Genomic DNA, 25,246 nt, shown 5'->3' with positions numbered 1-25,246 from the left:
CCAGCTGCATTTGGCGCAGAGTAGGGGGCCCAGACCTTTTCTCTGTCTGTCCCTGAGAAAGTCACACGAGGTGAAGGACGTTTTTCAATGCCAAGACAGCAACCGCCTCAACCACCCACAGACGACAACTCACCGCTCTCCGCATCCTGGCGCCGCTTCAAACACCTTTGCGTGTGGCTGTCGCGCCTTGCCTTCGCGTACGCTTCGCCCCCTTTTCTTGTTGCGTTCTTCCTTTTTACGAAGACACAGAAGACTCCGACCGCGTCCCGCTATTGAAGCGAGGGCACAATCGGACCACAGCACATACATCTACGCCACCGACACAGGCACAGGCACACAAAGGAAGCGATAAAGACGTGCTCGCTGCACGCCACGCTGCAGGATCGGGAGAGGATTAAGGCCCCCTTTGTCAGGAACGTCGGGGAAGGGATGTTAGCGCAGAACCGGCGTTGCCTCGTGTGCGATATGGTCCTATGAGTTGCGAGCACGCTTGCGAGACGCGCCAAATCCCTTGCCGTCGCCACGCGTGTCCTGTGCCTTGGACACGACCTCGCCTGCGCGGAGCAACGCAGGACTGGTCTGCAGCGCATCGGGCAACTGGAAGAAGACGATGTTTGAGCCTCGTACAAAGACGGAGTCCATCTTGGTCTCCTTACCGCCCCGTGCAGTCTTGGTGGCATCTTTCAGTAGCACATTCATGTTGTTCTGCAACTCTTCTACGGTACCATGGTACACCTCCCCGGTAGCGACTTCTATGGAAACCTTCAGGTGCAGTGCATCAAAGAGCACCTTGATCGGAATGCTTTCCGCCATCTTGCTTGCGTGCCGGACTTCGGACACGCTCGACAGGCGAAAAGCAAAAAAAAGCGCGATTGCCCGGCCTGGGGCGTCGACGTGAGTGCGCCGTGAGAGCGGTTATCGGAAGGACGACGACGACGAGAGAAAAGGGACGTGCGGCTCCTACACAAGAGCCGGCTGGTGACGCACACAGCAATAAAGATGTGGGCAAGCACACAAATCGCAGCGACAAGAAAAAAAAAATAACAGAGCGAGAGAGACAGACAACGTTGCCACGGCGAGCGAGCGGGAGGGAGTTCTGCTATGCGTCCTATCTTCTTGTCAGCCTTTGGCAGGGCGTATGTGCTTGCGTGAGCGGAAGGGGAGCAGGTAAGCGGGAAGTGTACGGGCGATTGTACACGGCTGCTCCTCTTTCGTATTTTAATCTCACCGGTTCCACACTCCTCGTCAGTGCAGAAAAGCGGGTCAAGGAGAGGTGGAAAGGCACAGCACTCAGAGAAAAGGACAGCGATGTTTACACGTATTTATGTAAGTTGTATTCAGAGCAGGAGAGAAAGACAACGACGACGACAGAGGAGGGAAAGTACGACGCTGCCAGAGCAACGAGAAAGAGAAGTGGACGAGTACGAGAAGGCCAGGCGCATCTACGCGAGACACAGCAGGCGAGACCCGCGGCGTCATTACACCCCTCCTCCTCCTCTCACTGGCAAAACAGACGGAATGGTACGCATAGCGTGATTGTGCGAGTAAAGAGCCTGCATCGACCACCACTCAGAGATAGGCACACCGCCAACACGCCAGGCACAGGTAGCCGGGGAGCGGAGGGGAAGAGGGGGGAGTGGGTTCACCCCTCTCTCTTCGTTTTCTCGTCCGTGTACGCACGACAGATGACAGCGCATGCAGCGAGAGATGATCTCCACACACACATGCGCGCACACACACGTTTGCACAGGCGCGCGCGCGCCTTTTTAGTGCATTGACGGCCACAACGCAAACACCCCGAGCGACGAAGACGCAAAAGTCAACAAAACCATCACCAAGAGAAGCGCGCTCACCGACACAAAAAACGATGTCTGCCCGCAGCAGAGGAGGAGGAGGCCGAAGCGCTTCACGAGAGACAACGAGACAGAAGCATACGCAGGCGTATGCGCCACCTGCTATATGGCAGAGGGAGCTGCTCAAGTGCAGCGAGCGAACGCGTACAGAAGTGAGCATGGATTCTGCTCTGACGGAGTACCCAGGTTTGTGTGTGTGTGTGTGTGTGTGTGTGAGCAAAAGTGGGCTGCGCACACCCCTGTTCGCGGCGTGGGCAGTGGGGGCGCGAATCCGCCTCAGCTGGCAAAGCGCAGAGATGCGACATAATAAAGCAGTCAGGTGGCATCATCGGACGTCCGGAAATGCTGAGTACGTCGAATGCACCCGGGCACCAACACACACATACACACCTCTGCCGTCTCAATACACCGCTTCCTTGCCTAACACCACCGGCACAGATTCGTGGGTGTCCAGCAGCTGAAAGATGACGCTGGCGACGAAGGCGCCACAGATCGGGGCGATCCAGTACACCCAGAAGTAGAAGAGCGGGTCGCAATTCTTGTATACGCACAACACCAGCTGCGTGCCTGTGGCGACGGCTGGGTTGAAGGCGCCGCCGGTGAACCCGCCAACCGAGAACCCGGCCGCCATGAGCGTCATGCCAATAGCGAAGCCGTAAAAGTCATTCGAACGCTGACGAGAGAAGCAGACGTGCAGCACCACCGAGGTGAGGGCGAACGTGTACACAAGCTCGCACAGCAGCACTTGCCAAGTGTTCGCCAAGTCGCCGTTCGCAACCGGTGCTGGGATCTGGAGTCCGATGATTGCGGACGCGTAGAGTGAGGCACAGAAGGAGCCGGCGAGCTGCACAACTATGTACATCACCGTTCGACGCAGCGTCATTTTGCGGTTGATGAAAACGGCAAAGGAGATGGCGGGGTTGAAGTGTGCACCGCTGATGTAGCCAAACGTGAAGCACATCGCAGCCAGCATAAAACCAATGGGAATAGGCGCGAGCGTGCCCACTCCGACAGAGGCTAGTGTGATGGTCAGCACTAGCAAAAAGGTGCCGACGAACTCCGCCACCAGCTGACTGAGGAACTCGGAGAGCATCGCGTGACGGCACTCACCCTTAGAGCTGCGCCGCAAAAGAAAGAGGCGATGAAGCAAGGAAAAAGGGAGAGAGGAGAGGGTGATTGGGGTGATCGATGGTTAGGTGGGTGTGTAATGACGCGCCGAGCAGAGGTAGGAACGGCAAGAGGGTCTTTACCTAGGAGCAGCCACAAACGTACAAGCACACGCGCACACGGGGCGAAGATTAGAACTTTGTTGAACGCCCTTTTTTCGTTTTTAGGGGAGGGGAGAATATATTGGCCGCCACGACCATGGAGCGTGTCACGGCGACACACTAGAGAGCGAACAACGTGAGGGGACGGAGAACAGAGAGGAAACAACAAAAAAAAACACGGCGGCGCACCGTTACTGCGTCTCTCTCGGTATACGCGTGCATGCCTGCTGGACGTGTGCTCCTGAACGCTGTCAACCAAGGGAGAAGCCATGAAAAGGACAACAGTACTCCCGGTTCGGTGTGCGCCACGCAGAGCTCAAAGAGGCGAAAGCGAAGCAGGAGAGAGCCCCTCCCCTTTCCTCTTTCTCCTCCAGAAAGTGCAACGCGCAAAAAAAAAGCAAGACGATGGCACACCAGACGCGCAAGAGAACGCTAAGGAGAAGGATGTGTAGATGGGCAAGGCGTAGAGGCGATGAGCGCATGCCCCTGTCAAAGTCGCACCTTCAGCAATGTCGAAGCGGCGTTGAACCGTTGCATGCCTCACCTCTGATTGGAGTGCTGGTAGGGCAGCGCGAACTCGTTCTTGGGCTTTGTCTTGCATGAGAGTCACGTGGCCGAGCCACAGCTTCTGCATGGCAAGACCCGCACCATCGGGCCTTGGTGATTCTTGCACGTGCGTGTGGGGCGCTTCTCTTGCTCCCGAGAGCGTGGTGGGGTTGTGCGGGAGAAGATGAGAGGTGAGACGGACGATCAAGCAGCGCCATCTCCAGCGTTAGCAAGCAAGCGCACCTGTCGTCAAAGAAACGGCACAACACCCCTCAAAAGCCCCTCCGTCCCCACCTCCTCTGCCTCTTCCGCTTCTGCCGCCTGCTCGGCCTCCGTCACGCACAGCATGGCAAGCGACCGCCAGTCGCTCTCGTAGAGATCGTCGCCGGCGGTCTGCAGCGCCACCTGCAGCTGCTCTGGGAATTCGCGCTGCACGCAGCCGACCCAGAAAAATCGGGACATGTCTGGCAGGAAGAGCCACGTCTGCCACGCTCGACAGACGTTTTCTGCTGCCATAAAGATCTCCTCTGCCGGCAGGAACGCCAGAACAGAGAAAACAAGAGACGGTTGCGTGAACCACGCCCCCGGCGACTGTGACTGGCCCGCACCCAGACTGCGTGAGACACGACTGGCGGTCGAAAGAGAAGAGATTGTGGATGGCGCCGCTGGCCCAGCCGTTTCCCCTGCCCTCAAGAGACCCGCTAAAGAGGCGGCAAAGTTTTTGAGAATAGCTTCTTCGTTCAGCACCTCCTTTACCTCGCTCTGCTGAAGCTGCACGCTTGTTCCCGTGTATTGGAGGCTGCCAGAGACCGCATCGATGATTCGGAAGGCCTCCTTCACCTCCACGAACGTCTCGTTTATCTGCGCACGAGCATCCTTCAGGGCGGCTACGACGTCATCTGTGAATAGCGCAGGATGGGCATGAACGATGGCCAGCTGCTCTCTGAAATCCTTCGCCTTGAGATACTGCACGAAGAGCTCCGGGATGCCCACGGGCTCCTCGCGCGGACTAGCGCTGAGCTGCGACATAAAGTACTGTGAAAATACAGCGAGCAGAAGAGCAAAAGACCCTCTGTCGTTTGGTTTTCGGTGTTGGCGCCGGAGTTCCGTCGCGCCAACTCGGCTCTGCTCTCGCGTTTCCGCTGCTGCGGTTGCTGTGATTCACAAGCGAACCTCCTCTTCCCACGTTTTCTTTGCGATGAGACCCCCAAAGCCTAGTCGGGATATGCGCCACCGTTTCCGCATGCAAGCGCGCATTCCATGGCGAGAAGAAGTTCAGTGGAGGCAAGCAAGTGAGGAGAAAGGGTGGAAGGCGAGACGGACGAGATGCCACGGTGTCCAAGTGTTCAACAGTGAAACTAAAAGACAGAGCACACGCATGCACCTACACAGCAGCACCACTCAGCGAGCTTTTCCGCCTCCCGTGCAAACACAGAGAGTAACTAAGACATCAAAAAAAAAACGGAAAGAGAACGGCGCTTCTACTTTGTGAGCGTAGCGTAGCCCGACGCACGCCCGCACGCTGACGTACGCGGTTGTCCCCGCTCTCTTCCTCCCTTCCTGCTCGTTTGCTATTGAGGGAGGCTAGGGGGAGGAGGGGGGAGGTCTCCGCTGCGGTTCTCGTCTCCATGCATGCGAAAGGGTAAAGCAGGTCCACAGGTGGCAACGGTGAGGGTGAAGATAGCGGCCATGCGTGATTGATTGCTGTCCTTCTCTCCTCTCAACGCACACACACACACGCACACACACAAAAAAAAAAACATACACGACGAGATCGAGAGCAGGAGCAACGCGGCAGTGGCGGTAGACAAAAGAGGTAGAGTTCATGCAGAGAGACGGACGCGCATGCACATGCACACAGCAGCCGCCCGCACAGTCAGCTCATGATGCCCGCCATTTCCGTCACCCAACCCGTGAAGGATGAAGCGACTCCAACTCGTAATAGAGCTTCACAGAGGAAGCGTCGCCGCGGCTCAAGATGTCGATGCTGCTCCGAAGCATTCGATTCTCACGCTCCACGCGCGCTACGCGATGCGCCAGCTCGTGTAAGAGCACTGAGCGCCGCTGCTCCTCATTCGCTGCTCTGGCGGCGGCGGCGGCGCGACTCGACTCCCGCGCCGGGGTCGGCGGCACGCTCACCTCAGGGGGCACGTCCGCGTGACGCGGTCTGGATGAGTTGATCGAAAGAGCGTCCATACCGACCGAAATGACCGGCATCGACGTAGGAGAGGCGGCCCTGTCGCGGCTGCCGCGACGAAGCTGGTGAATGTCGTCTAGAGCTCGCGCAATCGCCTCCTCATACTCCTGTCCTCGGCGTCTCGCCGCCCGCAGCAGCCGGGACGTGCGCGCAGCAGCTTCGGCATCTTTGCTTGCATGTCGGCGCTGCTGCTCTCGCTGCCTCTGCGCGCTTTCCAAGTCTCTCTTTAGCTTGGCTAGCCGCAGCTGAACGTGCTCGAACTCTTTTCTTTCTTGAGAAAAGGCGCGCCGCTCCTCTTGCAGCTGCGCCTGAACATCGCGCAGCATACCACGAAGCACGTCGTGAGGCAGTCCCTCAAGCTGCTTCACGGTCTCCTGCCGCTGTGCCACTTGTGGCCTCACCGTCATGAAAGCGCGAAGATCGTGCGTCGGCCTTCCGGTGTGTTCACCAGAGAGCGACAACGCCGTTAACCTGGATGCGCGTGACACCGGCGGCCTTTTGATGCGCCTGATCCGTTTCCACTTCGGCGTTGCGTCACTTGTGATTTCGTGCTTCGACGCGGCGAGTGCGCGCCGCTGGGTATGTGCTGTCGTCCTTCAGGAACGGAAGATACCCAATACGAGAGGGAAACAAGCAACACCGAAAAAAAGAAAACGAGCAAGCCGCCAAAGGAGAACAGGATCGAGTGAAAATCGAGGGAGGGCAGCACATCCGCTGCGCGCGTGAGCAGACGCGGGAGGGCACCCCTCACACCAACAACAAAGAGGTCACAGACCCCAGACAGCATTAGGGCGCCACATACGGAGCATATGACAAAGCCACAGGAGTGCGAAAGCTCACGTCGCGCGCGCCCGCGCGTTACGGGGCGGTGAAGAAGACCCCCGCCCGCACTTGCGCTCTGTCTTTCGTATTGTGTTCACCACCACTGCAGTCAACATCCCTCTCAATCGTGCCCTCAGCGAGAGGGGCGGAGAGGTGTGGCGTGCGGTATGCGGAAAATATGCACCCAAAAAACAACTCCTGAAAGCACAGAATAGCGTTTAAAGTAGTACCGCCGCACACCACCACACACACGCAGCGCGCAAAGAGGGTGCATTACACGCCCAAGTGCAACGGTGATTCTTTTTCGTGTGGGGGAGGGGGGAGGGGGGAGGGGAGTGGGGGAGGGGGAGGGGGGAGGGGTTCCGCTTCAGACGTCCTATCGCTCAAAGCGCATCGAGTAGCCGCCGGTGTTGGGGTCTTTGTCGAACTTGAAGTTGTCCGTGGACAGGCCAAAATTGCCGAGGATTTTGTTGCCGAGGCTCTTCAGCTCACCCAACATCTTTTGCATCTCCTCGTCTACCTTCGCCTTGGAAGCCGCCTTCCGGGTGCGACCTTGCGCGTCGAGCACCCCGCCAAGCTTCTCGTAGCTCTCGTAGTCTCCATAAGCGCTGGACCATTTCTGCATCATGTAGTAGCACTCCGCGCGGCGGATGTACGCCTTCAAGTACGAGCCGTCGTGTCGGATGGCCTCCGACAACATGTGCGCCGCCTCCTCCTTCACGTCCAGCTTCATCAGGCAGAGGCCGGCGTTGCAGTACACCTGCGCCGTAAGGGTGTAGTCCGTCGTGTCCTCCGGCTGCTGCTCCGCCTCGGTCTCATCGCCCTCTGTTGCCGTGTGTGAACTCGCTGCAGGGGCGCTACCATCCAGCGGCGTTGGCGAAGCACTGGACTTGCCTGTGGCAGTGTGATGCGGCGGCAAAGGCTTGAGGGAGGCGCACCACAGTGCCTTGCGGTACAGCGTGAGCGCCTCAGAGATGTCGCCGTCTTTGAAGAGCTCATTTCCAGCCGCTTTGAGTCGAGCGCATTCCTCCACGTCTACGACGCGCTCCGAGCCGCCGGCATCTGGTTTCTGCGGCTCGGCGAGCCCCTCCGCTTCCGCGCCAGCTTCGGCGTTGGAGAGCTCTGCTCGAGACGCTCCAGCTGGGCTGCTGTCCTCGCCAAGTTGTGCGTACTGCTTGGCGGGCGGCAGAGACGCCTGATCATTTTCGTCGTCCGACGAGGGCAGCTGCTTCACAATCGCCGGCATCTCGCTCCACCTGTTGCAATATAATGTGACGCGGTTGATGGGTAAGAGCCCAGCAGCCACTTCGTTCCGACGGCTTTCGCAACGCCGATAGAGCTGTTTTCGCTTGCTTCCGGGCCAGTGGAAGGCGGAATAGATGAAGAGGGAGAGAAAAGAGCAGTGAAGAGGGTGGAGCAGGCGGTCTTCTGCACACAAACGCAAGGATGTCCACTGGTGCAGTTATCGTAGTGCCACGTTTCTCGTGACTGCTGATACAACTCACCGCAGCTGTTCTAGGGGGGAGAGTCTTTTCCGCTCTTGCAAACGCGGAGAAGCACGCAGCGACCACAAATGGAAGCGAAGAGAGAGAGAGAAGCGAAGTAGACGACGAAGGCAGCATCATGCGCGCATCATTCCTCCTATGTGAGAAAGCAGAGAGAGAGGTCGGCGCAAGAAAGGCAAGTAGGAGGCAAGCCCTGCCAAAGACCGCGAGTAATCCTCCAACAAACAGCGCCGCTGACGCAGTGTTGCGCACCGCGATCGTCATGGATAAAAAACGATGGCGAGCACACACAAACACAAATGCGCACGCACGCGAGGTCGCTGAGTAGCAAACAAAAAAAAAATACCGCTCTTTCGCCTCTGCGCAGGCTGCACTTCTTATTATCTTGGAGGACACTCCTCCTATGGCACCATGTAAACACAAAACACGTCCAGACGGCCCGCAACCGTGGACCAACAACCATGTGGCAAGCAGCGCCATACAGGGCAATCACGAGCACGCGAGAGGCGACGCTATGCGCGCGCACGAAGAAAAAAAATGACGCTATGCTTGTGCTGGTCGCTGCCAGTCCGCACAAGAGACAGAGAGAACGCGCGGCATCGGCTCAGACGAAAAAGTTCGCGAGCACGACGGCCTTCAGGTGATACTTGTGGTTAACGTGACGGCCAGCGCAGTACATCACCCGCGTCCCTAACGGTACGCGTTGATCATTCATGATAATACACGTGTTGCGGTCAAAGTTCGTCTGCAAGCCACTCATGCGGGTGTTTGTTTGGCGACGCGTGAATAGGCAGACCCAGTATATGTTGCCGGGTTTGACGCGATGGCGCGAAACCTCACCGCCCCTGCCACGTCCCTTGAAGCGCTGCACCGACACACGGTGCGCCACGGCAGGAAAGACGCGGCAGTGTGCGAAGCGCTCGGCCGTGGCCTTGGCTATGAGGCGGACGTGCTTGCAGTTGGTGTTGTCTACACAGTGCAATTTCACCTGGTCACTAAGAGGGACGCCGGCCCCGTACCCTTCCGTGCCGTTGCCCCAGCGAGAGCGGTACGAGCCCTTGCGCCGGATAATGAGATTGTGGCGGAACCACGTCTTGTTCACCGGATTCCCAGCAGGCAGCTTTGCCGCCGCATCGGTGGTGGTGGGCGCCAAGCGTGCCCGAAAAAAGCGGAGCATGGCACACACGGTGGGCGAGTAACAAGAAGAACACACAGACGAGTGTCTTTCTGTACGTGCTGGGTCAGGTAGGGCGCACCTCGTCGGGTTACTAGGTGCGCTGCGCTGCGTTGCAGCTGAGCAGAGCGCCAATGGCGATGTTTGTCAAATGTGTGAGGTAGATTGGGGCACGAGGAGCGCGCGAGAGAGAGAGAGAGCGGTGGCAGCAGCAACCGGATAATCCAGAGCAAGGACGAGAGGAGGGATGGTCGTATTGAGGAGAAGTAGTGAAGAAACAGCTGACGGATTGACGGGGATGAAAACAAAGAAGTGGTGTGTAGGCTGTTGACCGATTCAGAGGGGGGGGGTCACGAAGTGCCTTCGCCTTTGTTTCTGGCCTACACGCCAGGCTTCGCTTCATGCAGTGATGTGCTGCCGAGAGCGCTGAGACGCGCTCTGGGAAAGCGTCGACTTCTTGCTCCCGAAGAGGTCTTTGCACTTTCTGCCGCCGGCTCATCTCCGTCGAAGACGTCGGCTTAACAGAGTGTATGCGTCACGGTCTGTCGTCGAAGGGAGGGGGGCAACAGCTAGACGTCGCTCCTGTTCTCCTCAGCTGCTCCGCACAATGTCTTGCCATTTCGTCTAAGGGGGTGCCACAGAGGAGCCCTGAGCACCCACCACAACCAGCTGCGCGATACAGTCACAGCGAAGCAGTCGGCCCACGCCATGGCGCCTCCCTCCTCCACCTCTGCCTCCTGTACAAGTCATGCGACCACGACGGCGACAAACAGCCGTCAGTCGCGCTTCGCAAACAATAAGCGTAACAAGGATGAAAGACGTACAGCAGAAAACGCGTAGCCATTGAAGGTAGGCACGCAAACATGACGCCTCGACGTTTCCGTCTCAGCACACGCATTGAAACGGAGGGGGCGAAGCGCTTCGAGGATGCAGGTGCTGCGCTGTTCCGTTTCTTTCCTTGCCTACGACGTAAGTCTGTCCACATCGTTGCGGCCGCGGAAAATGAGATCGCGCGGCTCCGTTCCAGGCTTGCCGCGCATGCGGTCGTACGCGCTCCGCTGCTCCTTCTTGAGCGTCATAAGCTTCTGTACCGTGTCGTCGATGTTGCCGCCCACCTCATGCCGAAGTTCTTCTTTTCTCTTGTAGTAATTCTCGAGGGCCTTGAACTCCCACCCGATCCGCTGAGGAATTTGCGTCTCGTTGGCCAGAACCGGCGCCGAGTTGCCGTACACGAACTCCTTATGGTGCATGTACGGGTACGGGTCAATGCCCTTCTGCAAGCACAGCCGCACGCGCTCCGCCTCGGCAGCAGCGCGTTCGTCATTGAGCACGTACTTCTTCACGTACGGATAAAAAATGAGAGGGAGAGCCGTCACTAAGGTGCAGGCCACGAGAGTGTTCACCCACGGCGCCTCTGCCTTCACGCGTCCGACAAACCGCTTGAATGGGTGCGTGACGGCGCTGAGGACAAGGTGGCAGCCGTCGCAGAAGCTGCGCATGTGATCCACCGCGACCGTCGTCGCCCGCATCTTCAGGCGCTGGTACGCGAAAGACATGTGACCCCCGTGCTCCTCGGCCTCGTGCGGGAGAGGAGGCGAAGGAAACAGGGAGAAAGATGGACGAAGGTGTTCACCGGAGGAGGTGCACGGATCAATGGCAGCAATACAAGTAAGAAAAAAAAAGAAAGGGACTACAGGGCCGGTTGACCAGCAGCCTCCACAGCAGCGCTACCAAACTGGCGATGAGGAAGACAACGGCCCCACGTGCGGCAGAAGGAGGAGGTTCTCACCGTTAGCGGTCGATAAACCTGAGTCCCGCGATAGCGCCCGCGTCGAGACGGTAGGACGCGGAGGAGACCGCAAGAGAAGTAGGCGCACCGCACCCGAAGATACCCCACCATGCCGGTAGACGTCGCAGCGCAGGAGCGGCATCCGAAGTACACGAAAGGCCGGTGGGGCGGCAGGGAACGGCAGCAGGAGAGAGAGAGCGATGGTCAGAGTACAATGATGATGGCCCCCGCGGCTTCGGTGACGAGGGAAGGGGAAGGGGTCGGACATGTGTCACTGAAGCACGTGCCTCGAGAAATCAGCGACACACCGTAACGCCGTCAGTGGGCGTTGCATGGCTGGTGGAGGACTTATTCTTTTCTTTGCTAGAGCCTACGGCCGGCGTGGTGGGCGCGCTCCAGTTAGAGCTCCTTTTTTACGCATCATGCGAATACAGTGCACCTTTACTAATTGGTCGGCAGGTCGGTGGGAAGACAGTCGGCTCTGCAGGGGAAGGGGGGAGAGGGGGCGGTGGTGCCACCGAGGCTAAAACATGTACTTGAGAAAACGGCTGACAATCGCGTCTTCAGCAGCCGTCAGCACCTCGGTCGTCAACACGGGCACCTGCCAGTCGAGAATGACCTCTTCAGAGGCACGCAGCGGCTTCCGCAGGGTAAGGCAGAGATAGTAGTGCGTCTCTAGCAAGCGCTTCACCTCCGCAAGATCATCGCCGCCGCGTCCTCTAGCCGTAGCGTCAGCCGCCAACTCGTCGGTGAGGAATCTCGGAAGGGTCTCGAGTGACGTTGCAATTTCGATGTCTGCGTTGACCGCACGACCGACGTCGTCTGGGGCGTTGACAAGGTCCAGAAAAGGCACCACACCACACTCGAGCGACAAGTGAGGCAGCGGGTCGCTGTCCTCCTCCTCCTGCTCGCCGTCCGTCGTGCTGTTCGTGAGCACGCCCCCGGCGGCGGGCCACGCCGTCGGCAGGAGCAGCCCGCGAGACAGCACCACGTCCACTGCCCACGCAAAGCGGTCAAAGCCCGGCAGAATATTGTCGGCACGCAGCTGCGAGTAGGCAGCCAACGTCTCTTCTCGAATGCGCTGGCGACCTTTGAGGTAGTACGGCAGCAGCGTCGTGTGGTGCACGCGGCACTGGCGCTCTGCCGCGTCCCTACGGTCAGCGAGCTCCTCTACAGACGGAAGGCTCTGTAGCCAGCCCCACAGAGGCGACACACTGCGGTGCTGCTCGAGGGCAAGCCGCCATGCTAGCTCTGGCCACTGTGTACTCCCCGTGAGAAAGGAAAGGATGCCACCTTGAACGTCGCATGCCGGCCCAGCAGAAGCCGACGACGGCACTTCGCTGTCCGCACGCCACGGGCTGCAAAAGGAGGTTTTCAGCCCCACTCGCGATAGCACGGAAGTGGTGCAGAACCGCTTCGACGGCACGGCGAGGAGGGCGGTTCCGGCGTCGCAGGCATCGCGCACGTACACGCCAACTCCTACTGCGGCATCACGTTTCTCAATCAGCGTCGTCGGGTGAATGCCAATGTGCTCGAGAATGGCGTAGGTGGAGAGGTACTCGGCAAACTTACAAGAGCGTCTCGCCCGCATCCCTGTCCAGCAGACGCCGCCGCAGCGCCCAGCGGCAACAAAAGACAGGAGAGAGAGTAACGTCAGCAGCACCCACTTGACACATTCACGCTGCGAAGCAGAGAAAGTGCGAAGCGCGAAGTGGCTGATCAAAGGTGTTTTATCGCTACACGCGAAACCAACGCACGGATATGTCTGGATATGAAAAAGAAACCCCCTGCTGCCTCACACTCACACATCAAGGATGCGTATGCAAGCAGCAAGGCAGGTAGCGCGTTGCGCGCAGACATGAGCGTGCGGCTGCGCAATATGCAGCCCCTGAAGTCGCTCGTGGCCATAGGAGATAGGAGTAAGAGAGAAAAGGAGGGAGGGATGATTATAAGCTGTGCACTGTCGTCTGCGCATCTGCCACAGCGGAGCGCACCCCCTCCCCCCCCCGCAGCGTTCTAACGCAGTGGTCAGTTGCGTCTCCTCGGCGCCGCCAAAGAAACGTGCGCTGGGACGCTTTGTGAGGGGAGGGAGGTTCGCTATGCGACTGCACCCCGCGAGGGGGCGGGGGCTCCGTGCGGGAGAGCGCGTGTGGATTTGTAGGCATCGCTCACCTTGAGCTCTTCCAAGAGGGGCCTTTTAATAGCTCCACACGCGTCAATCAAGGCAGCCTCTGCCACGAAGGAGGGCAGGGTACCATTCCATGTGTTTCTCGAGTTCTGTCTTCTGAAGCAGTCAACAGGGAGCACAAACGTCCGCACAAGAGCGGAAGATATGATCAAAGCCTCAACGAATATCGTTGGGTAGCGGTTTCTTCCACGCCTCCACGCCCCTTCCCCCAGCCCTTCCCTGCACCGCGACAGCACGTCGCGCGAGAGAGAGAGGCCGCAGAGAAGGTGCTTGGTGGAAAGATCATGTTTCACCGCCGTCACAGCCGTCAGTTTGTCTTTGTGTGCAGCGGTCCCCAATCAGTCCCCACACTCATCGCTGTCGTCCTTGGCAGCCTGCCGCATCGACACCTTCAGCATTGCAGCCTGCCGAAGCACAACCTCCTCGGCCGCCATGTTGCCGACTGTGTGCAGGAGGCCGCTGTAGTCGCCCAAGGCGTGCAGCACAGTGTCCATCATGGCACCGGCACTCACGGGCTGCACTGGTGAGGTGTCCGAAGAGTGGGCAGGTGAAATGGACATCCACGCCGCTGCAGCCGTCTCTGGCCAGCCGAGAATGGCCTCGTGGTACTGGGCCAGCACGAGCGCCAGAACCCCAGCCACATCCGTGAAATGGGCCGACTCTATCAGCAGGGACAACGCTGCCAGCGGAGGGGGCTGCGTCTCATAAGGATTCGCTTCACCGACGGCGAGTAGAAGAGCGGCGCTAAGTAGGCGGTAGCCTCGCTTCACTGAAAGCGCTGACCAACGCTGCAGCACCTCCGCCAGCAAGGGCCGCTGCACTTGAGGCGCCGCCTTGACAAGAAGCACAGCATCGCGCCACCGACCTTTGGACTGGAGTGTGACGCAGGCGCTGCGATACTCGCCAGCCAGCGTGAGCTTCTCTACGGCTGCCTCCACGTCGCCCTGCGCTAGCAACATTGCCGCCGCACGCTTCGCCGAGGCGGCGAAGAGCGCCGACGTGGCCGAGTCCGCCGAGGAGGACTGGACGGCGGTCGACGCAGCCACAGCCATGCTCAGGGTGGCCAGCTCGTTGTAGGTCGTGGACTGTGGCGGCGCATCCAGCAGCACCTCGATGACGTTCTGGCGGTGCTCGAGTCGCAGCCAGTCCCGCGCAAGCGCGAGTCGCGTAATAGAGTCGTCCCTGGCGCGGTGGTTGCGCGCGTTCACGAGCAGCGCTGCGCTGCGCTGCTCATTGAGTAGGATACGATTGCGGCGCACAACGTGAGAAGGGGCAAGCGCTTCCGAGTACGCATCTGCGCAGGCGTAAGTCTGTGGCACGCTGAAGGAGTCTTCACCGAGCGGCTCGCTGTCAGGTGAAGCAGGAGGACAGTCAGTCAATGCGGTCGCCAGGGCGGCGTCGGCTGGCGACGAGGCCGGCGAGGGGGTGCCCCGAGCACCGCGTCGCGCGACGGCGGACGGCTGCCAGTGCCGCAGCACATCGGCAGCAAGGCGCATGAACCGCTGCTTCGTCGACTGGCCAAGAAAGTCGGCGACCACTGCAGCGCGTCTCAGCCAAGTCAGAGGGGAGACCGGCGCCGCGCCGGCCGCGGTGGAGCCGCAGCGGCTCAGCCGCAGCAGCACATCGCGCGGCACCATCGTGGTGCGATAGAGCTCCAGTTCATCCTGCAAAGTCCGTATGTCCTCAGTGAGGAGCTGGCCAAACGGGCCACGGCAGGGACGCACGGAGGACGGTACCGCCTCCATGACTGCGCTGGGGGCATCGCTCAAGGAGTGTGAGGCGCGTTGGGCTTGGTCGCCTAGACCCGACTGCGGACTACCCAGCTCCAGCGCCACCTGCACGTAGGTACGGTGGGCAGGAAGGAGAAAGGCTACGTTCTTCATGGGACGCCGCAGCGCCCGGTACCGCACGCTGCTGTTCATCTCGGTCAGGTATGTGTCGAGCACGTAGAGGCAGCCATCAGCGCCCAGTACACAAAGAGACCCGCCCGTCCAGTAGAGCGACAGCGCGCGCACATCCGCAGCCATGCCAACCGAAGATAGCGCGCGACGCTCACCGGTCGCGATGTCCCACACAGCAAACACGCCACTCTCGAAGAGAACCGCGACGGCGCGGGCAGCGCTGAAGCCAGCCGTCGGTGTCGAGGGAAGCCCTGCGTCGCCGGTGCTGATCGAGCTGGCTGCGTTGTCGCCGTCCTCGTGGTATGATAAGGACCCCGACGACGGCCACGCGAGCGGCGACGAAAAGCTCATGAACTCTGTCGCGCGAGATGGCGGTGACGGCCCGCCCAGGCACATCACTGCCCCGCTGTTAGGAGGCGCATCGCGTAGCCGCCGCACCGCCAGCCGCGTTCCTTGCGCGCGCAGCACGACGCCGTTGCCGTGACCGTCCCACATGACAAGGGTATCCGCCACCACTGCAGACCGCACCGACCCCTCCACGGCGCTTGGGTGGAAGAGGGGAATGGCGTCGCGGCTCACCACCACTCGGTCCTTGTAGGCGGACCACAGCGACAGCGTGCCCTCCGAGAACAGCACGGCGAGCAGCTGCGGCGTGCCTTGTACACCACTCAAGCAGCGCCGCATCAACGGAGGCGCCCACGAGACGTTTGCGACGCCCAAACCGGAGTGGATGTGCACGAGTCGGCTGTCCGCCGCTGTCCAAACCTCAAAGGTGCCGTTCCAGAACGTCAGCAGGACGTACGTGGTTGTCGGGTCCATCGTGATCTCCTTCATCCGGGTCTGCTCTGGTGCCGAGGACGGTTTGCGCAGCACTCGCACCACCTCCCCTGTGCGGGTGTCAATCAGCGAGACTTGGTGGTGGTGGCGGTACTGTTGAATGCGGTCCGACACGATCCAGACAAGGTCGCTCCACTTGTACCCGCACAGCAGCACAATCTTCGTTCCGCCAGAGTAGACCAAATTGAACCGCCGAACAGCCATGCTGTGCGTAATGTCCATCAGAGCAAGATGACCGCTCTCCAAAGCCACGCAGCAGTGATGGGCACCGACGGGGCAGAACGTCACGGGGCGCACCACAGGCGCCAGCCAGCAGTCCAGCAGCCGCCACCGCCGAGCCAGGGGGCTGTACTGCCAGTGCACAATGGAGCCGTCCTCGAACAGCACCGCAAACAGCGACGAGTCGAGCTCCGACTGTACCACGTTAACGCACAGCTTGGCATTGATGCGCACCCCACGCACGTCTGTCGAAACGGCAGTGAAGCGGTCGTGCCGCGTGACGTGCCACGCGACAAGTCGCTGATCGGAGCCGAACGAATACATGAGCGGCACCTGCGCGGCGGCCGCATCGCCTGACGATGACGCCGTGGACTCCTGGCTACGACTTTCGGCGGTGCGCGCCGCCGCGCCACTCGAGCACGAGCGAAAGATGCGACGAAACTCCACCTCGTCCGGCAACCACAGCAGCGATTCGTTCAACATCAGCCTCAGCTTCCAGTCGTAGCATCCCACCGTGTTGCGCGTGGCGAAGTACAGCACCTCCTCCTGCGCGTCGCTGAAAAAGACGTCGATGACCGTGGGGGCACCATCGCAGCTGTCGTAGATAAGATCCTTTGCGACAGGAGCGGCGGCGCCGCTGTCGAGCGGGATTGCGGTGAGGATACGCAGACGGTCGCCGAGCACAACAGCGCAGCAGTGCTGGTCGTTCAGGCGCGAACAAGCGACGAGCGATGGTCTGCTGATGTTGCCCAGCAGGGTGCTCTGCTTCGCCTCTAGCAGGAGACGGCCGGGTGGCAGAGGGGCGTTGTCGACGAGGTGTGAGTTGAACACGTAGCCTGTGCCTTCCTGAGTGACGACGAGGAGGTGCTCATCTGTGAGAAGCGTCAGCGACTGCACCGCGGCATGGCAAGGCGTCTGGATCGATGTCAGCGCTACACCCTCCACTACATCCCAGTACATCAGCGCGCCGCTCGCGTCGCCACTCCACAGAAAGAGGCCTGTTTGCAGGTAAGACGCCGGAGGTCGGCGCCACAGCAACGCTGTGACAGCGGCCTTGTGTCCGCTGAGCGACTGTGTAAGCAGCATGCTATTCATGTCATAGACAAAGATCACCTCACCTGCGTTGGTCACGGCAGAACTGCATGCGAGCAGTTGCTGCGGTCCGTAGCACGCTGACTGGTACGCAAATGTGCCGAGATCGGAGAGGATGGTGGGAAGTCCGCTGTTGCTGTGGGTGTTACTGCAGCCCGGGATCACCTTCGGGGACAGCTGAGGCGCTGCCGAGACGCTGCTCATAGCGAAGAAGCAACAACGAACAGGAAAAACCGTAAGCAAGCAACAGATACACGGGCCGGCATGCGAGTATGAGCGAGAGCCTCCGTAGTCTCTCAATTGCCCAGCATCACCCCTCCGCCGCCGCGCCTACCGAGACGACAGTGGTGTGGGAGGGGGGTCACAGGGTGCGGAGGGTGCGACGTGTAATACGCGCTAGCGGGATGAGTGGGGTCGGGGAGGCGGAAGGAGGAGGGGGATGAACCAATAAGAGGCTCCGAGGATCGCAATGGCCACCCTCTCTCGAGCGAAAGAGTTCCAGGACGGCCAGTCTGCCTCCAGGAGACGTACAGCTACCCAAACCAAGCGCAAGCGTATGCACCACGATCTGTGCCTTTTATCAATCTTGTACCGTCGGATACGCTAAGGTGAGTAGATGGCCTTTGACTGGGGCCCCGTACGCTTTTCTATCGATGTCCGCCGAGTGCGTGCGGGTGCGAGCACAGAACAACGCCGGAGACACCCACAAGTGGTTGGAGAGGCCTCGTCTGCGCAGAGATCAAAGGTAGCACAGGTGTAACTGCGCCTTGCTTCTTTCCTTTTGCCGTTGAGCCGAAGATGCGCACAGAACCCCCTGCTGACGTACGTGCGACTACGCAACAAGATCACACGCACGTCTGTAGTGCTGTTTCGGGCGGTGAAACCACAGGTACGAGGAGAACGGAGGCGGAGCACAGATGAGCAGAGAAGCCATCAGCGGAGATCATGAAGGGAAGAGCAAAAGCCGCATTTCAACTGCGGAAGGGAGGATCTGCGATGCTAAAGGAACCCATTTCGCCGTCGCACCCGCACGCATCAGCACAATAAGGGGCAATATGGCACACAAGGCACCTCTCGGAACGTCCGCGCGCTGAGAACGAGCGAGTCGGTGTCAGACCTCTGTCGCATGGTGGCGGCAGACGCGGCACATATTCGCGTATTCGTTGCGTTTCGCTTTCAACCATTCTTCTTTTGTTACCTTGCGTGCTCTGACCACGCACCGCAGGCGCATGTGCGCGTGTGTATGTGTGTGCGTGTGCGTGGTGTTTCGGTGCGAAAACCTCTCAGCAACACGCATGGCAACATCACAGCAGCAAACGGCGAGAAGAGGAGGACAGCAACGGAAACGAAGCAAAGAAGGAGCACACGAGTGAAGGAATGGGGTGCTGTAGACGATGCGCATCAGGCGATGCTCTCAGTGCCGCTATTCGAGCAACAGTGCAACGGCAGCACCGACATCTTTGCGGCGAACAACAACAAAAAAAAGAACGATAGGAGAAGCCATAGCAATACAACTAAGTCCAAGAGCGGCGCGACACACCCTGACGCACCTGGCACAAGTATCCCCTTTCCTTTTTTTTTCTCCCGATCACGACAGAACAACAACAAAAGGGAGAGCGAGTGAGAGACGCGAAGTTTGGCCGTCACTGTTGAGGGTGGGCGGGCGGGGAGGAAGGACTGCGTTGTAGGTAAGCATAAGCGAGTGCAAAGAAGAAGCAATCAATAGGCAAGTGGCAGCCCCAGCAACGCGCCGTGGCTCAGAAGACGTCTTGAGGAAGGAAAAGGCAAGGAAGGAAAAGGAGGAGCCGTAGCCGCCACCCCCCCCCAAAAAAAAAGGGTGGGGGCGGGGGCGCGAGAGGGAGCACTAGAGACGGACGTGGCTTGTGTGTGCCTCGCCCTCTTGTACAATACTTCGGCCGGGTAGGTTCGCGCACGGATCGCTCTGAAATTGCACAGTAAACGCACACACGCACGATCCCATCTACAAAAGTGGGTGGGACAAGTACATGGGGAGAAGGAAAACGCTAGAGCTTACTAAACGTCTCCGCGTCTTCGGGGCGCATGACGAGACCGAACTTGTGCGGCTGCGTAAGTTGGTGCACGGCCTTTGCCACGAAAGCGTTCAGCACCTGCTGTCCCGCCGCGTCCTTGGTCACCAGCTCGGCGTACCACTTGATCTTCGGCTCCGTGCCGCTGCCTCGAATAGTGATGCTCATGCCGCCGCCCACGTGAAAGGTGATCATGGGCGTCTTGCCGAGAGACGGCCGTCGAGACGGGGCAGCCGTGTCTACCTGCGCCGCGAGGTCTACCACGCGCGTTACTGGCCGCCCCGCCACCTGAGAGGGGTAATCCCCTGAAGCCGCAGTACGGATGCTCTGCAAGAGCACCTTAGTCCGTGACGGGTCATCTATCATCATGTAGGAGCTGTGCGTGAAATGGTAGCCGTACTGCTGGTACAAGCTCTGCAGGTGCTCCACCAGCGAGCGCCGCCTCTCCTTCCGGAGGTAGCAGGCGAGGTCGGCGACAACGACCGCAGCCGTCACGCCGTCCTTGTCCATCACCCGCTCGCCCCACATGAACCCAATAGCCTCCTCGTACGCAAAGAGCGTCTGCAACCCTTCCGACGCCTTCCGCTCCAGTGCCTTGTTGCCCATAAACTTGAAGCCCGTCAGTGTCTCCGAGTATTGCGCCCCCTCCCTGGCCGCCATCGTCTTGAGGATGCACGAGCTGACAACAGTCGACATCAGCAGGCAGCGCTCGAGCGCGATGCCCTGCCGCCGCGCTCGCTCCATTGCCCACCACCCCAGCAGTGCACCGATCTCGTTGCCCGTCAATATGTGCCACCCCTCCTCATTGGGAAGACGCTCCGCCACGGCGAGGCGGTCGGCATCCGGGTCATTCGCAAGCACGACGGAAGCGCCGTAGGTCTCTGCTGTTGCAAAGGACAAGGCTAACGCCGACTGGCCCTCCTCCGGATTCGGGAAGCGCACGGTAGGGAAGTCCGGGTTCGGCTCGGCTTGCTCTGCCACAACACTGAGGTGCGACGCAGGAAGCCCCAGCACGTGCCGAAGCCCATGCGTCGTGAAACGGGTCCCTACACCATGCATGGCGGTGAAGGTGAAGCGCACGGCGGACGCGTCGCTGGCCGGGGCGTAGGAGGAGCGCAGCGTGGCGAAGTAGTCTTCGAAAACGACGTCGTACGGGTCTACGTGGTCGGTCGCGGTGAACGGGGCCCACGAAGACTCGAGAGGAGTGAGGTTCGCCTCGATGCTGGCGGCGATCGACGCATCCAGCGGGGCGACAATCTGCGCCCCGTTCGACCAATACACCTTTAAGCCGTTGTACTCTTTGGGGTTGTGGCTGGCCGTCACCATCACCCCGGCCAACGCGTTAAAGAACCTGACGCCGTACGGCACAAACGGTGTGGGGATGCAGTGGCGGTACAGGTACGTCTTGATGCCCTGCTGATGCATGACAGTGGCTGTGATCTCGCCAAACTCGCGGCTGTGATGTCGCCCATCGTAGCCGATGACGACGCCGCGCGAGAGCTCCGCGGGGGCGAACTGTTGCTTCACGTACGCCGCCAGCCCCTGAGCCGTCTGCAGCACCGTGAGACGATTCATGTGAGCGCTTCCGGCCCCCATGGTAGACCGCAGGCCGGCGGTGCTGAACTTCATGCGCGTCTCGAGGCGGCGTCTCAGCTCCGCCGTGTCCTTCTCGGCTGCCAGGGATTCGATCACCTGACGCGTAGCCGGATCACGGTCCCAGGCCAGCCACTGCTCCACCTTCGCATCGAGGGATAACATGATTCACTTGGTTCGTGTTTCTCTCTTCCCTGAGGCTCACAGTCAACAGCCCCAGAGATGTTCGGCAGCTGCAGCGGATGAAGAGGGGGTGCGGATGTAAGGCGCACAGTTGTAGGAAGGGGGGTGGAGGCGCAGCAACATAGAAAGGACAGGGAAGGGGGCACAGGTGTGGAGTACATTGAAAAGGGAAGAGGCGATGGGGTCAGTAGCATGTGGCGAACAAGCAGCGCGCAGCGCCGCCGCTCCTCCTCGAGCAAGTGCAGTTGGGGTAGAGAAAAGTGAAACACTCTCCTGTGCGCCACGGATTTACAGTCGGAGTTGAGATGCCAACAAGTGAGAGAGAAAGGTGTAGACAGGAAAGACCGGGCGGCTCTGTGTGTGTGAGAGAGGGTGCACGTACGCGGGAAAGAAAAGAGGCAGACGGTTGCAGCCTTACGGAAGAGCGCGCAGGAACGTCACCGAAGCACGCATGTCCTCGTAAACTCATGACTGGAGCAGCCGCAGCACACAGGGCATGTGTAACATGCCGCTGCAAGCGCACGTAATGCTTTTCATTCCTTGATCCGCGTCCTGCCGCCGCGTCGCATGCGCGCGTCCACCCACCGCCGCATTCCTGCGACCATTATTGCCGTTGGCCGTGGAAGCGATATGACTCCTCTGTGCCATGCTGTCCGTTCTCCTACCCCCGCCGGCGAAAGGTGCGCATGAAACCAGCCTGGCATACAACAAACGGCATGAGAGAGGGACAAAAGCGGACGCCGAAGCGACGGTACCACCGCACGCGCACCAGCACAGCCACCCTCCTACTCGTGGTCGTCAGTAGTGCGTTCGAGGCCACGCTGCTCGCCGGCCACGCGGTCCACAAACTGCAACAAGCTGGACCACCCAGAGACGAGTTCAATGCTGCCGCACAGGGCGGTGAAGGCGGCCAAGGAGACCTCGGCAGATCCGGTGCCATTGATATCCGTAGAGGTCGGAGAGGGAGCGAAGAAGCTCTTGTCGTAGAGCACAAGGGACTCGAGCCCAGCCCGCCGGAACGCCTGCACAAATGCGGTACTGTCTGCGCCGTTCAGCTCTGGCCACGAGGCATCGAGAGGGTAAGACGACCACGACGCCGGCCCACACGACGGATATCGCTCCTCGCTTTTTTCAGCTACTGGCGCAGCCGGTAGAGTTGCTCTCGCCCGTGCGGATGCGGCTGCAGCTGCCGCACCTTGCTCGACGTAGTGGGTCAACTCCCGCAGAAGGCGCAGACTCTTGGATCCAGTCATCGTCAACTCCAGCGGCATGCAGACAGTCCGACGAAGCTCTTGCTGCACCCTTCTGCGCAACGCGTCACTCTCACAGCGCATTGTGCTCACCTGCACATAGGAGGGGTGGATGAGGGAGCAGAGAAAATAATCTGTCTGCTGCACCTGCAGCGGCGGCACGATGCCATGCAGGGTGGTGATGAGCCGCTGCGTGGCCTGCTCACGCCACTGGGATGGCAACAGCAAAGAGGACGTGGTGTTGTGAGAGCTAACGGCTTCTTCCAGAGTGCGTCGGGGTGCAGAGCCGAGAATGGCAGCGGCTTGCCCACGCTCCAGTGGCGCGGCGGAACGCTTGCTAAACTGAGGCAACGTGGAGCGCAACGAAGCCAGCCATTCACTGCGGCGCTCCATCACCGCGACTGCCCCGGTGCGTCTCGGCGACATCGCGGGAGCCGCTGAAATTACGTCTCTTCGGTGATGCAGAAAAGGCTTCGTCACGCCACAAAAAGGGGCTGGAGTCGGCCGCTTGTGGGCCAACGCGGTTGTTGTGCGTGAGGGGAGGGGGGAAGACGGCGGCGGCGGCGACTTGAACGAAAGATAGGAAGGGCTTCCAAAGACGGAAGTACGGTTCACCGCTGCGCGCAAAGGTTGTCGGAGGAGCGCGCGTGTCCCTCCGCGCACCGCACGGGGCAGACCCAACATTTTTGTTTTTGGTTGTGGGAAGGGGGAGGAGAGGGGCGAGCAGCGGAAAGCAGAATCGAAGGAGAAACACGAAAGGCCGCGATAAGAAGGAGAATAGGGTGTCACATCACACTGTAAGTCGCACGCAGCCGGGGACGGAAGGAGAGCAGCAGCTGATGCGGCTAGCATGCACGTCTCAGTCCTAGTGGGAAGGAAGGGAGGGAGAAGGAAAAGAGACCACCCCGCTTCGCTCTGCCCGCTTGGCGCATTGCGACCTCGCCGGGCTCGCACTGTGCTTCAGACGCCCATACTGCGCCGGTTTCGGTCGGCCGCTCATTCGGCATTACGCACACACTCTCCGATCGAGAGAGAAACAGCGGCAGGTAAACGAGCAGACACCGTCAACGAAGGATGGGCAGCGCGGCGGAGCACTCATAGATATATATATCGAGCGTTTGTCAGAGTGTCATTCTTCCGCGAGATGTCAAGAACTGGCATGCGGCCGAGCACGACAGATTAAGAAGAATAAGATACGAAAAAAAAAAAGGTAGAGGTGCCGCATACACCGACACAGGCGTGCGCACACACTCCACATGAGCAGGCAAAAGTGAACTCTGTGTTGTTCAACCTAACAACAAGGAACACAGTCATGGCATCTTCGTCCTCTTCACGGCACAATCAACAAGGCAGAAGATGCTGACGACAGGGCAAGCACGCACTTCTAGAAAGCACAGCGACAGGGGCCATTCGTTTTGGCCTCGTACCCCGTCTGACACATTCGCAGGGAAGCAGCCGGAAAGATGCGGAGAGGGAAAGAAGGAGGTGGGGATGAGGGGACGAGTCCGCCGTGAGGAGTTCACGCAGCTCTTTCGTTTATTCTCTCTCTTTGCTATGCGCCTCCATGGAAAACCGCGCTCTAGAAGAGCTTGCGGTACAGCACCGAGGCGCCCTCCTCAGCCCATTCCCCCCGTGTCACCCAGAGTGGTTCAAAGGACGAGCTGGAGGCGGCCATGGACGCCCCCACCCACGCACCATCGGCGGTCTGCGCCACGTTCAGCACCCCATCCCGCTCATAGCGGAAGTAGGAGGAATCCTGTGCCTTCAGCTCCCCAACCACGCGGTCGCGGAAGCCCGGCACAAGGCTGCCGGCACCAGCAAGCAAGTGCGGCACTGTGTGCAGCTGCCACTCCGGGTCCATCCGTCGCTTGCACATGGCCATCAGAGTCGCCACGTTCCGTTTCTCGTCGCCGGTTGCGCTGAAGAACACCTCGAACGGGAGAGCAGCTGTGCGCTCGTCAAGATGCACTCGTGTGCCATCCGGCGCCTGCAAGTCTGTTACAGCGCGCACGGTGGCCTCCTTGACTGCTGTTGACGCAGACCCCTTCCCTGCAGCAGACGCGACACCGCCGGTGTCGCCCTGATACGGCAGCACGCGTGCCAAGCAGTGCTTTACATCGGCCACCCAATCACGCCAGTAAATCTCTCGCACCGTGCTATGTGACAACGCTGGCGCGGCCGCCTCGACGACGGGTCGGTGCTTGCTGAGCAGCTCGCTGTACTGGGCCGTGACGGCGTCACCGCCGACGGGGATCGTGTCAACGGAGTGGCGCAGTGCATAGCCATCCAAGACAGCAGTAACAGTTGTGCGGCTGTGCCCCACATCCAGCACGATGCTCGAGGCGGCGCCAGACGCAAAAGTCCATCCCACACTAGGGCGCATGCAGTAGAGAGCCGTCGTGAGGCCTGGGGCCTCGAGGATGAGCTGAAACAGCGCCTCCAACACGTCTATCCGCTCGTGCCAGACCTCGGGCAAGACGAGGCAGAGCGGGTCCTGCTCAGCGTTCTCCAACACGTCCCGCTTTAGTCGACGCAGTGAGTCTATGTGGGCCTTCGGATAGCTCTCCACTTGGCGTAGACTCCACAACGGTAGAAGCGCGTTTGAGTGTGCGCCACTGCCTTGACTCAGCAAGGGGTCGGCAGGCCCTCCTGCTTCCTCGTTCGCAAAGTCGGAAGACGACGGCAGCGGCACCGCATCGAGGCTCTTGCCGGCGGCGTACAGAAGCGAGATGAGATCCACCTCCTCTGGGGCGGCCGCGGCGCGCAGTGCCGGCACACACC

General features: G+C 60.0%; 12 protein-coding genes across 12 annotated transcripts; all 12 read right to left on the bottom strand.

Annotated features, from left to right (window-relative positions):
- Positions 1-471: 471 nt before the first annotated feature.
- Positions 472-813, bottom strand: LINJ_34_3670 (putative small nuclear ribonucleoprotein; the record flags this gene model as incomplete). The annotated part of the gene is made up of 1 exon (XM_001468687.1): positions 472-813. The coding sequence occupies one exon, from the start codon at positions 811-813 to the stop codon at positions 472-474; it is 342 nt and encodes a 113-aa protein (XP_001468724.1).
- Positions 814-2,253: 1,440 nt separating this feature from the next.
- On the bottom strand, positions 2,254-2,946 carry LINJ_34_3660 (major intrisic-like protein; the record flags this gene model as incomplete). Its single annotated transcript, XM_001468686.1, has 1 exon — positions 2,254-2,946. The coding sequence occupies one exon, from the start codon at positions 2,944-2,946 to the stop codon at positions 2,254-2,256; it is 693 nt and encodes a 230-aa protein (XP_001468723.1).
- A 970-nt stretch (positions 2,947-3,916) lies between these two features.
- Positions 3,917-4,696, bottom strand: LINJ_34_3650 (conserved hypothetical protein; the record flags this gene model as incomplete). Its single annotated transcript, XM_001468685.1, has 1 exon — positions 3,917-4,696. One exon carries the CDS (start codon positions 4,694-4,696, stop codon positions 3,917-3,919), a length of 780 nt encoding a protein of 259 aa, XP_001468722.1.
- An 873-nt stretch (positions 4,697-5,569) lies between these two features.
- Positions 5,570-6,271, bottom strand: LINJ_34_3640 (conserved hypothetical protein; the record flags this gene model as incomplete). The annotated part of the gene is made up of 1 exon (XM_001468684.1): positions 5,570-6,271. The coding sequence occupies one exon, from the start codon at positions 6,269-6,271 to the stop codon at positions 5,570-5,572; it is 702 nt and encodes a 233-aa protein (XP_001468721.1).
- A 791-nt stretch (positions 6,272-7,062) lies between these two features.
- LINJ_34_3630 (conserved hypothetical protein) lies at positions 7,063-7,932 on the bottom strand (the record flags this gene model as incomplete). Its single annotated transcript, XM_001468683.1, has 1 exon — positions 7,063-7,932. One exon carries the CDS (start codon positions 7,930-7,932, stop codon positions 7,063-7,065), a length of 870 nt encoding a protein of 289 aa, XP_001468720.1.
- Positions 7,933-8,795: 863 nt separating this feature from the next.
- On the bottom strand, positions 8,796-9,368 carry LINJ_34_3620 (putative ribosomal protein L14; the record flags this gene model as incomplete). The annotated part of the gene is made up of 1 exon (XM_001468682.1): positions 8,796-9,368. One exon carries the CDS (start codon positions 9,366-9,368, stop codon positions 8,796-8,798), a length of 573 nt encoding a protein of 190 aa, XP_001468719.1.
- Positions 9,369-10,327: 959 nt separating this feature from the next.
- LINJ_34_3610 (conserved hypothetical protein) lies at positions 10,328-10,921 on the bottom strand (the record flags this gene model as incomplete). Its single annotated transcript, XM_001468681.1, has 1 exon — positions 10,328-10,921. One exon carries the CDS (start codon positions 10,919-10,921, stop codon positions 10,328-10,330), a length of 594 nt encoding a protein of 197 aa, XP_001468718.1.
- A 756-nt stretch (positions 10,922-11,677) lies between these two features.
- On the bottom strand, positions 11,678-12,745 carry LINJ_34_3600 (conserved hypothetical protein; the record flags this gene model as incomplete). Its single annotated transcript, XM_001468680.1, has 1 exon — positions 11,678-12,745. The coding sequence occupies one exon, from the start codon at positions 12,743-12,745 to the stop codon at positions 11,678-11,680; it is 1,068 nt and encodes a 355-aa protein (XP_001468717.1).
- Positions 12,746-13,680: 935 nt separating this feature from the next.
- On the bottom strand, positions 13,681-17,595 carry LINJ_34_3590 (conserved hypothetical protein; the record flags this gene model as incomplete). The annotated part of the gene is made up of 1 exon (XM_001468679.1): positions 13,681-17,595. One exon carries the CDS (start codon positions 17,593-17,595, stop codon positions 13,681-13,683), a length of 3,915 nt encoding a protein of 1,304 aa, XP_001468716.1.
- A 1,820-nt stretch (positions 17,596-19,415) lies between these two features.
- LINJ_34_3580 (phosphomannomutase-like protein) lies at positions 19,416-21,197 on the bottom strand (the record flags this gene model as incomplete). Its single annotated transcript, XM_001468678.1, has 1 exon — positions 19,416-21,197. One exon carries the CDS (start codon positions 21,195-21,197, stop codon positions 19,416-19,418), a length of 1,782 nt encoding a protein of 593 aa, XP_001468715.1.
- An 803-nt stretch (positions 21,198-22,000) lies between these two features.
- Positions 22,001-22,858, bottom strand: LINJ_34_3570 (conserved hypothetical protein; the record flags this gene model as incomplete). The annotated part of the gene is made up of 1 exon (XM_001468677.1): positions 22,001-22,858. One exon carries the CDS (start codon positions 22,856-22,858, stop codon positions 22,001-22,003), a length of 858 nt encoding a protein of 285 aa, XP_001468714.1.
- A 1,186-nt stretch (positions 22,859-24,044) lies between these two features.
- On the bottom strand, positions 24,045-24,848 carry LINJ_34_3560 (putative actin-like protein; the record flags this gene model as incomplete). Its single annotated transcript, XM_001468676.1, has 1 exon — positions 24,045-24,848. One exon carries the CDS (start codon positions 24,846-24,848, stop codon positions 24,045-24,047), a length of 804 nt encoding a protein of 267 aa, XP_001468713.1.
- Positions 24,849-25,246: the final 398 nt, after the last annotated feature.

This window comes from Leishmania infantum, chromosome 34 (assembly GCF_000002875.2).
Source record: "Leishmania infantum JPCM5 genome chromosome 34".
Taxonomy (NCBI): Eukaryota; Euglenozoa; class Kinetoplastea; order Trypanosomatida; family Trypanosomatidae; genus Leishmania; species Leishmania infantum.
This window is presented reverse-complemented; position numbering and strand designations above follow the sequence as displayed.